At 39.2% G+C, this 15,696-nt stretch overlaps 1 protein-coding gene across 2 annotated transcripts in view; it reads right to left on the reverse strand.

Annotated features, from left to right (window-relative positions):
• LOC124722886 (chloride channel protein 2) overlaps positions 1 to 15,696 on the reverse strand; it is a 533,838-nt gene that overhangs the window by 219,977 nt on the left and 298,165 nt on the right. For both annotated transcript variants that reach the window (XM_047248023.1, XM_047248022.1), the window contains exon 3: positions 12,807 to 12,935. In XM_047248023.1, coding sequence (XP_047103979.1) covers positions 12,807 to 12,935 — 129 coding nt within the window. The remainder of the gene's footprint in view (positions 1 to 12,806; positions 12,936 to 15,696) is intronic.

Raw genomic sequence — 15,696 nt, forward strand, 5'->3', positions numbered from 1 at the left:
GCAACAAAGATTGTAGTGGTATTTCGGAGAGTTGGATGTATCTGGACATATTGCTGAACCTTCGACATCACGAACAGAAGATTCTTCCTCTGAGAATGGAAAAGAAGATGAAGAAAGTGGAATTTCATCAGGAAAAAAAGTATGTGACTGGATGGAGAATCATTTTTATTTATTATTATTAATTTTTTTTCTTGATGTCTGCGGAATTCATTTCTGCCATCTGTTCACAGATCAGTAATTATTACAAATTTATCACTGAAAAAATGATGACAGTACCCAGGAAATTAGCATGCTGGAAGCATATACAGCCAGCAGAATTTTATTGCTTCCTAGCATGTTCTCTGATACATCCTGGAGGACCTCCTCACTACGGATGAATTGGAATGAAAGTAAATCTAATCTCATCTAATCTAATCTAAGCCTAGAAGTAAAAAGTTAGAAGTGAATGAATATTGTTTGAGAGATTCTTTGCTTCAAACACCAATATTTTGTAACATAATGGCCACGGACCAGTACAAGTTGATCCTGCGTTTATTGCACTTCAGTGACAATTCCACCGCATCTCAAGATATTCTTCTAAAAATACATCTCATTGTAGATCACACAAAAACTAAATTCCGTGAGGCAGTAGTACCTTTTGAAAAACTAGTGATTGATGAAAGTCTGCTACTTTTCAAAGGAAGGCTCCAATTTAAACAGTACATACCAAATAAATGTAGCCATTTTGGCATTACAATTTTCGTCCTTTGTGACGTACAAACCAATTATATTTTGGATTATATTGTCTGATGCACTGGTGCCGCCATGGAAATAGAATCTGGAAATGTTGATTGTTGTTAGTTTGTTATTGCCATACCTCAAAAAATATCATACCATTTATTTGGACAACTTGTATTCAAGCTCCAAATTATTCCTGTGTCTCCATGATAAATATACAAACACTGTCAGAACAGTACGCAAAAACAGGAAACATTACCACCATTGCCAGACAAGCTGAAAAAGAGGCAAAAACAGTTCAAGTGCTGTGGAACATTAATGGCACTAAAATGTATGGACAAGAAAGAATTCTGGATGCTTTCCATCATAAATGGATGAGAGTTTGTGGAGACAGAAAAAAAGAACATAGAACAGGCTAAAACAAACTGAAACCTACCTGTGTTGCCAGCTATAATAAGTCAATGGGTGCAGCTGATAAGACAGACATGCTGTTATCTTTTGCACAGTGTATCCGAAAGACAATGAAGTGGTACAAGAAAGTATTCTTTCATTTGACTGACTTGTGTGTGCTTAATGCAAAAACTATTTCTGAAATACAACAGCAACAGAAGATACTACTAGTGAAATACTACTTGGAAATGTCCTTCAGTTGGTTGATGAATTTCATAGTCAAACGTGTAAAAGTGCAGTCCCACAGAGAACCAAACAAGAATGCCCTTTCCAACTGTAGAATAATGTACTGCTCATTCACAATGAAAAATGACACGCATAAGGCGCAAAAAGTGTCATGTGGCTCTCTGCATGGTGCCATGTATTGAAAAATATCACACACTAAAGAAATATTAGGATGTTTTAGTAACTGTGTGTGTTTCATGTAAAAGAAAGTAAAAAACAAAAAAGTAAACAAAAGTAAAAAAAAAAAAGGTTTTTAACTCAACCTGCTGCAGTCCAAAGCATGCATCAGAAATGAGGATGGCAGACCACTAAAGTAAACTGTACTGAATGTGATGAGCTGAAAAAGAAAACAGCGAGCAAGAAGAAGGTAGACGTTTACTATCCGATTTCTTACAGTGGAGAATTGACTTTAGGCTTTAACACAAGCAAACGAAGCCGTGGGCCTATTGCAAATGAGTTACCCAGATATACTCTTTGTTTAACTCTGAGTCCGGATACATGATGCTATTTGGTTTTAAATTTCTGTAATTATTTTTTAAGATAGTAGCAAGAATTGTTCGAGATTTGGGCATTTTTGCTACAAAGTACTCACTTTAAAACTATATATCTTGAAACACATTTGTTCAATGTTAATGAAATTTTAATATGTTGTAGACACACATCAATGATATAAGTCTCAAGTTACAGGAATTACTATTGAAAAAGATCTCATCATTGCTCTAAACCAACTGTTTTTCAGCCCATAATAAACATATAACTGAAAGTGTTGGTTAGTTTCGAAGCTCTCTTTCATGGTTATCACAAACTATAGCCACTGTGACCATTCAGGGTATACTGTTTTTATCAAAACTCTCTTTCATGGTTATCAGAAACTATAGCCATTGTGAGCATTCAGGGTATACTGTTTTTAGGAAGAACAATGGTTCTGTGTGAATCGAGAACACGTGGGAAGCCTGCTGTGGCTGTACCCTACAGCGACCACAGGGCTGAGTCCTCTCCCCGCAGACCAGGTGCACACTGTGTTTCCTCCCGTCAGCCGGCCAGGCAGCCAGGACGCTTAGTGTTTGTTGCCACAAAAGGGCTAAAGGTGCATAAGTTTATCACCACAATGGCCACCTATCAAATTATCCACTGTTCACAGTAGACCACTTATGAGCTTGTGGAGCCTTGTGATATATTGGTATTTTCTTACAGTGTGTACCATGAAAAACATATTCCGTACTATAGCATGTGTCATAATCATTACCTGTGCTTCATGAAATTTTAGCAGTAGTATCCTAGTTCAAAGTATTATTCACTCAGAATTTAAGAGTATATCAATGTGAATTAATGAACATTTTTGAGAATTTTCAGAAATTATGAGAACTGTTTGCAGATGCCTGCAAATGTATATCTTCAAGATTCTTCATAAGTTATTAGTGTAGTGCATCCTATTTTGGAATAAATTGGTGTTTGTGATTTACAGTTACTGTAATAAGTAACAAAATATGTCACATTAGTTTTCTATTTTAACGGGAGTGTATATTGACTCCATTCATTGTAAATTGTCAAAATTATTAGTGACCATAACCTGAAAAACGTTTCAGAAAAACAGTAAATTTTGTACCCAGTATTTCTGTTGTTGAATACATATAGTTTTCACTATAAATCACTTCAGTTCTAAAAGGCTACTGGTATATCTGTAGCTTATCAAACCTGTAAGTTTTGGCTATAAATTGCTTCAGTTCTAAAAGGCTACTGGTATATTTGTAGCTTACCATACTCATAAATTAAATTAAAAGAAACTCAGCCATCTTGATTTAAGGTTATGTGTTTACTGTACTGTAAAATATTGCACCAGCCCCACAGTGTATGCTGTTCTTGGGGTCAAGATGAGTTAGCTGCTGTTTGTAAGCAGATGGAAATTGCCCTAACTACTATTAAGTGACTGCAAGCTATTCTAAATGGCTGTGTTGGGAGAGCTACCAAGAGTAATGTTCCAGAGGTACCAAAGGTACCTTAAGTACTGTCCTCTCCTGTGGATACTGTTTCTTCTGCAGGAAATACAGGATCTATCACTACTCATTCACTTGACTGTGAGTGGTGCATCAATAATATGTCTAGGCATCCTCTAAAAGGGAGACACAGACCAGTGATGACTCAGGACGTAATGCCCATCCTCCTAACCAATAAGTTCAAGGTGATATCTTCCACTGAAACTGAAATTGAGTGAGTGACACTCACTCCACCTGTGTCAATGGGAGGCAAGCACAAAGGGGTATGGGTCTATTAATCATCAGGAATTCAAACTGAATAATGGTAACTCCATTGGAAATGGCAGCAAGAGATAGTAAGGAACACCATGCGCACTCAGTATGTGTGCCTGGGGGCCTCATTTAACATGATGAAGATGCTATTCCAGCAGCCACTGAGGAAACTACACATTGTAGCACTTGTTGGGATAAATTATGCCTTTCCTCTGGGCTCTGAGGTAATACTTGGATAACTTCAATAACTGGCAGAGAAAGTTGACAATACCAGCAAAGCTCACAATTTGCAGAATTGTCCCAAGAACAGACCATGGCCCCTTGGTTCTGAGTAAGTGCAAGACATGAATCAGATGCTGCAAAGGCTCTATGACAAACTAGGCTGTGATTTCCTGGACTTGCGCAATAGGGTTGAGAAGATACGGACCAGAAGTGTGCACCAAGCCTGTTTGGTCCACCTGGGACCATAATCTTGAATGCCAGGTGAGCCTCGACATGTGCTGCCCAGTCAGCTGATCAAATTGCACCAAGGCCCACTGGACCATGTGGTGCACTCCCAGAAACGGAGTCCACTCGGGCACTCGTGTGACTCTGCTGCTTGTCGAGTCGCGCACCCGTCAGGCAGCACAGTGTTGCGGGCATGAAATGAAATCTCTTTTGCAAGCAGTTTTTTACTTTGCACACTATTTACCAACACAGTACTTCACCTCTGGTCCTATATTGAAATAAGTGATGGCTGTGACATAAGCAACAAATCAAATTATGTACATGTGAAAAACCTCTGCATCTTATAATTTAGTAAAAATCATTAATTTTATTAATGGTAATCCTACTGATTAGTGAATTTTGGTAATACTAACCTAAGTATTTAAAAGTTTTTATCGACTAACACAGATGTAAAATGGTTATATCACAGTAGAACTGTTCTCATATTGTATGACATTTATCTTTTTCTCACCAGGCATACATTTCTCCAGGCAAAGTCTGGCTTACAACTGTAGCCTATTTGTAACGTGCAAGACCATATTGAATCACTCATTAAAATCCTTGGAGTTGGGAAAACTATCTAAGTTTAAATTAGATTGAGTGCTTCAATACCATTCACTATTTCCTAGTAGAAGTTCATCTTTCTTCAGATGAAAATATCAAGGCTAAAATTAAGAAACATTTGAAGGGATTTGGAAAAGTTTTAAATGCTGTATACCTCCTCTATCTAGTAATAACAAATGGATTTGCAATTGCTCGAAAAAGACAATAATTTTGGAATCCACATGAAGTGTAAATTGAAACAAGCAGTTACTCAAAACTTCCAGTCACTAAGTTTCAGAAAATAAATCTTTGTCATGGATAAGTTTCTGGTTAAGCTTAAGTATGGAGTTTCCAGTGCTAGCAAATAAAGTGGTAACAAGTTTATTACCTGTCTCATCCACATATATGTGTAAAAAGGCTTTTCCTTCTTACACATATATTAAAAATAAATCCAGAAACAAACTTTACAGAGAAAGTAATTTGAACTGTCTTTATCTTCTGTGGTTGCTGATTTCAAAGTTATGTCACACACAAAGCAGGCAGATCTTCCTCAACGAATTCTGAGGAAGCATTGAGCCAGTTAATTCCATAATGAAAACCCTTAGACCAACAGAAAGATGTAAAATACTTTAGTATAGCATACTAGACCCACCCATTGTGCAAAAGATTCAGCAGCCCTTTCAATGTGATACAGGCAAAATGTAAAGCATTATAAAAGCATTAGGCTATTAAATGATTTCGTTTGAATTCAATTACTTCTATGTTACCATACGTACTTTTTTTGTGTTACAGCCACCACATTATGCATTATTATTCTTTGTAGAGGCTCAGGAACACCCTGTTCCTAGCATATCAAACCTTCATGATTCTCAAAGGATTCTGCAAGTGTGTGGCCACTCATCCATGCCTTCCCATTGTTGCCTGTTTCCCAGTTGCACCAAGCCCCATTGACACCCAGGCTCGGCTGGGTACCTGAATGAGACGTGGGCCTTGATGCCGCATTGTGGCTCACATACTCCATTGCCAGTACACTGCCCACAGTATGGGCAACAGGAGGGAGCTGTTAGCCACAGGTAGGCTCAGGTGGGTAAACGTGATGCAATGTACGACTCTGTTATGGACCACTAAATGGATTAGGTGCACATTACGCATGAGAGACTCCTACCCAGGTAGCTGACTGTGCATGGGGTGCACATGAGGGCTTTTTAGCTTAGTTTTCTCTCCATCCAGTCCAGACAACAGCAGCTGTAGGACACCCAGAAGTACCAGTTTAAGATCCCAAGGAAAGCCACCCAAGAGTGAGTGTTTAGATACTAGTGCTTAACTACCAAAAAAAAAAAATTGCAACGAAATCCCAGGGTTTGAAGCACTCTTAAAAAGCAGTGAAGCTCACAGAATGCTAGGTACAGGAAGCTGGTTAAAACATGACATTGGCAGCAGTGCAATTTTTGGCTAAAATTTAAGTGTATATTGAAAAGATAACCTGAAGGGAAATGGAGGTGGTATATTTGTCACAGTAGACAAGAAACTCAAATCCATCAAGTTCAAATTTGAAGCTGCATGAAAGACTGTTTGGGCAAGACTCAGGATCAGGGGTGAGCATAAAATAGCAAATGAAGCCTGCTATCGATCACCAGACTCACCTCCTGATGTAACTGAAAATTGTAGAGAAAATCTCAGTCACTTGTACATAAGTTCCTGAATCATACTGTAGTCATCAGGGGATACTTTAATACAGTTTTATTAGTGGTGCTTATGACAAGACACCCTGAAATATTAAGAAAAGCATTCCCTGAAAACAATGAAGAACAGATAGGCAGAACCCAGCTCATGACAGAAATATATTAAATCTAATGGCAACAACTGGACCTGGTCTCTACATAATAACTGGTATCAGCGACCATGAGGCACTTATAGCAACAATGGTAACCAAAGTACAAAGAGCAACTAAAACTAGTAGAAAGATTTATATGTTCAACAAAGTACATAAAGAAGTTGTAGTGTCATATTTCAATGACGGACTTGAAGCTTTTAGCTCAGGACAGGAGCATTTAGAAGAACTGTGACTCAAGTTTAAAAGATAGATATTTGCTCAGTAGAACAGTTCATGATGGGAGGGACTCTACATGGTATACAGACAAAGGAAAGGAACATTGATTACTGTATAATAAATGTAAAACTCAGCATAGGGCTATAGACGTAGAGATGCTGAATGAAACATGTTTGGCTGTCAAGAGAGAAATACGTGAAACTTTCAATGACTTCTGTAGCAGGATATTGTCAAATGATCTTTCACAAAACTCAGAAAAAATCTGTTCATATGTAAGGACTGTTAGTGACATCAAGGTTAGTGATCAGTCACTCACAGATTATACAGGAACTGAAACTGAACATAGCCAAGCAAATGTAGAAATGTTTTACTCCTTTTTCAAATGTTCCTTCATGAAGAAAAACTCATGAGAATTGCCCCAATTTATTCCTCATGCCAGCAGAGCAATGAGTGAAATAGGTATTAATGTCAGTGGCAATGAGAAACAGTTGAAATTATTAAAACTGAACGAAGCTCCAGAGCCCGATTGAACCCTTAGCAGATTCTATACTGAATTTGTGGCTGAGTTAGCCCCTATTTTAACTATAATCTACTCTAGAGTCCTCAAACCTTTTTTGCCCAGAAGGTGGAAGAAGGTGTGTATGCAAAGGTATACAAGAAGAGTAGCAGAAGTGATCCACAAAACTACTGTTCAGTATCCTTGATACTGATTTGTTGCAGAATCTTAGAAGGTATTCTGACAAGGAGATGGCACGAGCGTGGGGTCGGGGATTTGTCCGAAATTTTGTGTGGTGAAAGAGGACCCCTAACACCTCACGTGGTTAAAATATCTGACGCACTACCCGGAAAATCCCGGGAAAAATTGATCCAAAGTTTCTTAGGTGCCTTATGAGTATACAATGTTCATCAATTGGCGAGCTGCCGTCTGGCCTACATGATTAGCGGTCAGACCCTTATGCTAGAGGTCTCGGGTTCGATTCCTCCTCTGGCACAATATTAATAGCAGCCTCAGATCTTTTGCAGATGATGCAGTTATCTACAATGAAGTACTAGGTGACTGAAGATGCACAAATACTTACACAAATCTTGATAAGATTTCAAAGTGGTGCAAAGATTGGTAACTTGCTTTAAATGTTCAGAAATTTAAAACTGTGTACTTCACTAAATGAAAAAATATAATGTACTATGACTATAATATCAATGAGTCACAGCTGGAACCAGTCAACTCATATAAATACCAATGTGTAAGACATTGCAGGGATATGAAATGGAATGACTACATAGGCTCAGTCATAGCTGGAGCAGGTAGCAGACTTTGGTTTATTGGTAGAATACTAAGGAAAGGAAATGAAATCACACTACAGAGAAGATTGCTTACAAATCACTCATGCAAGCCATCCTATAATATTTCTCAAGTATGAAGGACCTGTTCCAAGCAGTTCTTTACACTCCATTTGGACCACAGGAAAGGTTACGTGAAATTTTGAATTGAAGAAAACTACAAGAGTGAAACTCTCGGTGTGGCTCTCATATAGCAGTCAGTATCATTGTTATCATTTGCAGTGAATTTGTGTACCTCTGCATCATTCCTAAACTGAATAATTTGAGTCAGGTGCATCAATTCAGATACTGTATGTACTTTATATGGAACTGACTGCTAGATATCATGAGAGGCGTACCCACCAATATGAAAAGATTTGGGGAGAAATGTGTTATCAGTACAGAAGCAGTAACAGCAGAATGGGTCTGTTAGAGGTGCTCAGTGACTTCGAACATGGACTAGTCATTGAATGTCACCTGAGTAACAAATCCAACAGAGACATTCCAACCATTCTAAAAGTGCCAAAGTGGCCTGTTGGTAATGTGATTGAAAAGTGGAAATGTGAAGAAACGACCACAGATAAACCAAGACCAGGTCAACATTATGCTTCTATCATCAGCTAACACATTTGGAGAATCATCCCATGTCCCAGGTAAACATTTAGGTACATAAATCAACAACAAGAAAGGGCCAAATATCGAGCCTTGTAGGACACCATATTTAATATTTCACCACTTAAAAGTTAGGTTTATTCCTGTCTCATCATTTGTGATGGTAATTTTTGTTGTTATTAAGACATGACTCAGTCTATGCAAGGTGAATGCCTTTAATGACACACCATTTCAGATTCCATAGCAGAATATAATTACCTACTCAAGATCACAGAAAATGCCTACAGGGTAATTTTTTTCTTGCTTAGCTCTACCAGAAACAAGTTTGTGAGGGCATATATATTTCTTTCTCAGTAAAAAATTCTTTATAGAAGACGAAATGAGCTGTTATTAAAAGACTATTATCAGAAATGTAGCTCAGTATTGTGTTGTGAACTACCTTCTCAAAAAATTTTGACAACAAGTTTGATCTATGATTGGAGTTCCCCTGCTTTTCTCTAGTTTTATAGATCTGTGTTATTACCACATATTTTAATATTAGAGGTTATATACTTTTACTGATCGACAAAACTGACTCAGAATACTCAGACAGCTGCTACCAACTGAGAAAAACATTTCTGTGCGTTGATTGATATACTTCCTCAAAAGTAGCATGAGTATTTACATCCATATCTATCTCTGCATCTACATCTATACACTGCAAATCACTACCCTCATGGCAAAGGATATGTCACATTGTACCAGTTATTAGGCCTCCTCCCTATTCCATTCGCAGATGAAGCATGGGAAGAATGACTGTTTAAATTCCTTTGTGTATGTTTCATTAGTTTAATCTTGTTCTCACAGTCCCTATGAGTGCAATACATAGGGGGTTGTAGTATATTCCTAGTGTCATCATTTAATGTTGGTTCTTGAAACTTCATAAGTAGGCTTTTATGGGATAATTTATGTCTGTCTTCAAGAGTCAGGCAGTTCAGTTCTTTCAACACCTCTGTGGCACTCTCACGTGGGTCATACAAGCTTGTGACCATTTGAGCTGTCCTTCTGTGTATATATACAATAATCCATGTTAGTCCTGCTTGGAACAGGTCCCTCACACTTGAGTAATAATAAATATTCACATACAATCCATACGCTACTGTGTGGGAGATAGGATTGGCCACCAGGATTATATAATGGCTGAATCATTCTTTGGCATATATCTTCTCCAAATAATGGTAGGCCTTTCCAATGTATGGCTCATTAGGGAACCTTTGTGGTGCATAAAACAACAGGAAAGAAAATGAAAATGTAGTACTACAGGCATGGTCAACTTTATGTATAGGCCACGGAACTGGAATCAGAAAAAATATGGAAACCCTGAGAACTGCTTTCTTGAATATAAATGCAGATGCAAGCCAAGTCTGCAGGTTTTGCTATTGTATTTAACCACAAATGGTGTTACAGCGTAAAGTTAAGTGTCAGCATGCCAGTCGTGAAGAAGGGGTGGCTGTGAGAAGAGATCAGCAAATCGCACGCTGACCAGATCTCCCTCCAGAACAACAACACAACAGCACTGGCCCCTATGTGAAGAGGACATAAGGGCCACAACTGACTGGTGATTCCTCAGTTCAATAACAGTTTCAAGATTAGTGACTTCAATAGCAGTGTCAATGCTAGTCTGGTACTCTCTATGCAGCACAGACTAGGGATTATCTATACTGAAGAAGAGTGATTATTTTGTATGTCACCCTTTGCTTGTGACACGTCTGTGTAATTGCCAAAGTTAAGTATTGTAATTTTCTTATTGTAATAAAACTCATTAATATGACTATCTGATTGTTTGTTTAGCGAACCGAGTATGCAGGTTTCCTAGACACTACAAATGGCATCTCTGCAGTGTTTTCAATATGTTGTAAGTGTCAGTTCTGGTCAGAACAGTGTTCTAGGTAGTTGTGAGTGCATCACACTGGAGCTATGTGACTTCACACATGGGCAAATTGTTACTGCTCGTATGGTGGATGTTTCCATAACCAAGGTAGATGAAGTGTTTGGTGTTTCAAGAGGCACCATTTCGAAGATTCATACCGCATACAGGGAAAGCGGAAAAACATCATCCACTAAGTCACAACATAGATGAAAGTATGTGTTGAATGATCATGACAGACCATCATTGAAGAAGATTGTGACAAAAAAGTCACTGTGGAGCTGAATGTCAACACGCGAACTCTGACACCATCAAAACAACAAGAAGGGTGCTCCATAAGCAGGGAATTGCAGGGCGAACTGGAATCCCAAAACCACTCATCACTGATGCAAATGCCCCTATCAGGAAAACATGGTGCCAATGCCATAAAACCTGGACTATGGAGCAATGGAAGAATGTTATTTGGTTGAATGAATCTTGTTTCACACTTTTTCCAGCTTCTGGCTGAGACTATGTCCCAGGAGTGGAAATAGCAGGAAAAAATGGTTCAAATGGCTCTCAGCACTATGGGACTTAACTGCTGAGGTCATCAGTCCCCTAGAACTTAGAACTACTTAAACCTAACTAACCTAAGGACATCACACACATCCATGCCCAAGGCAGGATTCGAACCTGCGACCGTAGCGGTCGCGTGGTTCCAGATTGTAGCGCCTAGAACCGCTCGGCCACCCCGGCCGGCGAAATAGCAGGAGTTGGTGATGATATGGGCAGTCACATCATGGTACTTCATGGGCTACATGGTTCCTCTGCAATGTCGCATTACTGCTAAGGATAACATGGCCACTTTGGCTAATCAGATCCATCTCGTAATACAATTTCCCCAGTGGTGGTGCTGTGCTCCAAAACGACAGTGCCCCATTTCACACAGCTCACATCATGCAGGATTGGTTTTGTGTGCACGAGGATGAATTGTCGCATCTCCCTTGGCTACCTCAGTCCATAGAACTCAATATTACACAGCCTTTGTAGTCTACTTTGGAGAAAAGGGTATGTAATTGCTATACAGTTTCAACATCGTTATCTGAACTTGTCATTATTTTGCATTAAGAATGGTACAAAATTCCCTTAAAATCCGTACAGAACCTGAATTTATTCATTCCGGTTTTCCTACATTGTATCAGATATGGTAGTGTGTGTTTGTGGTGTTTCCACATTTTTGTCCACCTCCCGTATGCCCAGACTAGGGCCCTGGGAAGAAAGGGGACAGCAAGAGATTCGACCGGCGCTTGTGTTTGCTGTAGACTTATACACACACACAAAAAGAAGACCTGCATGTAATTTGAAAATATGGAAGGACAGCCAGCAGCACTGTCACTAGCATAGACTTTGGTCCTTTGTTAAGTTGAAGAGCAATGTTAATGTCTCTGGTTGCAAATGCTGTACTATTGGACTTCACATCAATTCATGTAGTAGTTTTGGTTAAAGTTGTCATAACTGTGCGTGTTAGCTATTATTCCTATTTAAAAAGCAGTCTGGCTGACGCAATGAGCGGCATTAAGCTAAGAAGTGCTCACAAAGGGAAACGAACTATTGAACAAAAAAGCTATTGGAACCTAAAAGATTTTTTCGAATTTTTTTCTAAGCGTGAAAATGCGAATCTGAACTGCTCAATACTAGCAGTAACATTAAAATTTTACTGTTGTTGGTGTTGATGCTGAAGAGACATTAAAAACGGGGCATGTCATGTGGTAGCACGGAGCTTCGAACATTTGGACTCTAGGAATTGTAGGACAGAGCCGGTGATAAGTAAAGTCATGAAGAGTGTCATTACAGTCGGAAACAAACCATAGGTAAGGGATGTGAGGCGCCTAGGGCGTCATCGCCTGAACTCTGACCATAGCTATGAAAGGTGTTTGGGAAGAAAGTTGAGCAGTTCGCGGCAAAGTCCTAGCTGCAGAAGTGACACTCAGCCCAAAAACTCAATTTAACACTACGACCAGTTCGTATCAAACACAGAATTTTTGGCACAACCAGAAGCACAAGCTCCACTTGGGTGAGACTTTCGTCGCGACATACTGTTTTCCGCTATGGTGGCTAGAGAATCTAAACAAAACGAACAATGAGGTCAGTTTTATAAGCTAAGCAGTCACTGATAACAGTTCAGTCACTCTCAACCTTGAAATGATACATTTGTGTTTGTTTGAATAGTATTATTGGAGACAGCAAAATTAGACTCTTTTTGCGCTCTTACCTATGGATTGCGGTGCTACTATATGTACGAAGCCAGCTGAAAAGAGGATGAGGACGACAGGCAAGCTGATCCATGCGAAGAAGCGGGCTGCGGGATGAGTCGTCAGGTCTGCATACAGCCAAATCCGAGCTGAAACACAGAGCGGTTAAGTTAAATCATATGCTGCTTTGCGAACTGCAGCGGACACCCATCACCTACCTGCAGGCCAAAAGTAAATTCACTTCTAACAAAATTGTTAAGCAGAGTTTATTAGTCTCTATCCAGTAAAGTCGGAAAAGACTGGCGAGTGATATCCCCAAATAACTTAACAATGGCTCGCTACTGGACAGGTGTGAACACAGTCTATTTAGCAGGGTCTGTTCGTAGTTCGTCTTCGTCCTGCTGCTCTCTCTCCTATAAATCATCTCTGTGTCTTGTGCATACGCAACATGTCTAGCTGTAGTGATAACAGGCTGGTCAAATTTCTTTTACTTACTTGGAACAAAATTTCTCGTAGGGAAAGTTAAAACCACCAATTTAGTATCCTGTGTTAATGCTTGATTTCCCTACAGAAAGTTATGTAATGCTGTTCTTAATCTGCATCCTGCATCCAGTAACAGTAGTATATAACACTGCAACCAGTTTTGTTTTTTTCGATGCAGCTTTTCTCAGGTGAGTGTCAGTACATTGTATTTTAGCCTATATAATTTCTAATTTGATACAGAAATAACTTTCTCTCATTTAGAGCATGGTCTTCAGATATGAGGTTTCTACGAGCCACATAGAACGCTCCATCCATGTTTTTACATCAGCCTATTTTCTGATTTTTCATAGTTAATCTTTACTTCCACGTCATGCAGAATAAGCCCTGCTGTAGTATTTATTGTTTCATTCGACCTCACTCAGGTGATTACCTTGGACTGCACACACCACAGGAGTCAACACTTGAGCACCAATTGAACCGTGTCTGAACCTTGTTCTTTTCTAGTTTAGAAGAGATGCTAATTCACTTGCCAATGAACTACATTACTCGTCTAGTGTGAACCGGATTAAGTAACCCAACCGCTACCAGAGCTCCAACAGCCTCAAGCCACACGTACGTTGCTTCATACCCGTCGACATGTGCCAAATATTTGATACTTCTGCTTAAATCCTTTGTTATAAATTGGAAGAGTGATGGAGAAAAGCGTTAACCACGTCGGGAAGTAGAAGTTGATAGGCCTATTATCTACATATCTTTCGGACAGATTTCAACAGATAATACAGCAAGTGTAAAACAAATCAAAAAAAGAAAATGTGCTAAAATTTAAGCTGTTTGTAACTGTGTCTACAGCTTCGCGATTAAAGAAAATACTGAAAAGCAGTTTCCTGTAAGCACATTTTTAGGGGCTTTATAAAGCTCATCTTTTCTTTGTGTGAATTGGTCGTATGGAAAATGTTTGCTGCACTAATTTTTCTATTTTACTACTACACTCCAGTTCCAAAAATATACACTGCACTTGTTACCTAATATTAACGATCTTCAGTGCAAAGTGCTGCCTTCCTGCGACAGAAAACCACTTCAAACAGTACTCTGTGGATTTACAGTTTTGCAGAAACAAGTATAAACAGTAAAATAATAAAAATGTTTCTTTTAGACTCTAGATTTTTAATTTATTAATGGACATATATTTCCCAAAGAATGAAATGCGGTGACTTGATGATAGTCTTCAGTGTCCATCACCTCATTGACTCTGTGCCAGCTAGAGGCTAAGAAAAATTCATAACAATACTGATCTTATTCGTACGTACACTAAGAGAAGCAGAATCGGACACGGCGTCTCAAATGTTTGAGCGCTCGCCTAGACATGGCATTCCTAAACAGGGATTCGACATGATTAAGATATATCGAAATGTAAATGATACATTACACTGTATTTGTGCTCTAAGTAGTGAACAAACTGATGTCCTTTCAGAATTGGAATACATATCGAACCATGTTACATCAGGTTGGATTCCATTAGGAACTGTTGCTCTCAGCAATTGTGAAAGTGTAATAATAGGGAACGACCACAGTAACCGGACACGTACAAATCTGTATTTTATTGCAGATCTAGCTAGGTTTCAGCAAAAGTAGAGCCATCATGAGCGCTGAAAGGAATAAGAAACACAGGGATCAGACATTTGAACTGGATATATCAAGAAGCTTCTTTCTTATTCTCTTCAGCACTGATGCTGGGTATACTGTAACTGAAGTATAGCTAGATTTGCAATAAAATACAGATTTATATGCGACTGAGTGTTGTGTTTATTCTTGGTTAGAACTATGTTGTTATTATTAGGAGCCATAGAAAAATTTCCGTTCGAAGGCTGTACAGTCCAGAATAGATCCACCAAACAGGGAAAATCGTGAGCATTGAGGCAACCATCCCACCGATGCACCAGGCTGAAGATACTTTTTAAGGGACCGAAGGAGTGACAATCGCATGGGAAGAGATCAGGACTATAGGGTGGGTGCTCGAATGTTTCCCCCTTGAGATGTTAATTTCTGCTGGCCTCCCTGATCGACCGACGTCTTGTCGAATCGCGACCAGCAAGGAACTTGGCGCACCTTTCCACAACGGTGGTTTTCAAGAAACATGCTGCCTCATACACATTCTTCATTCTCCGATGAATGTCTACCAATATGCTTCCTTCGGCAGCCAAGAAAAGAGCAACAGCACGTTGACCCTGTTTGGACGCATATGGTATCCAGAATGAAAAATGCTCCTATCATAGCACAAAAAAGTCGAACACGTCCCGGGCAGATTTAAGAATGTAAAAGAAGAGAACTACCTTTTCGACTAATCTGGCAGCTTCAAAGACATTTAAATCACAGCATCTTGACGTATTTGCGCTTTCACTTGGCAGTGTTAGTACCCTTGTAATGTAA

Source organism: Schistocerca piceifrons, chromosome X (genome assembly GCF_021461385.2).
Source record: "Schistocerca piceifrons isolate TAMUIC-IGC-003096 chromosome X, iqSchPice1.1, whole genome shotgun sequence".
Classification (NCBI taxonomy): Eukaryota; Metazoa; Arthropoda; class Insecta; order Orthoptera; family Acrididae; genus Schistocerca; species Schistocerca piceifrons.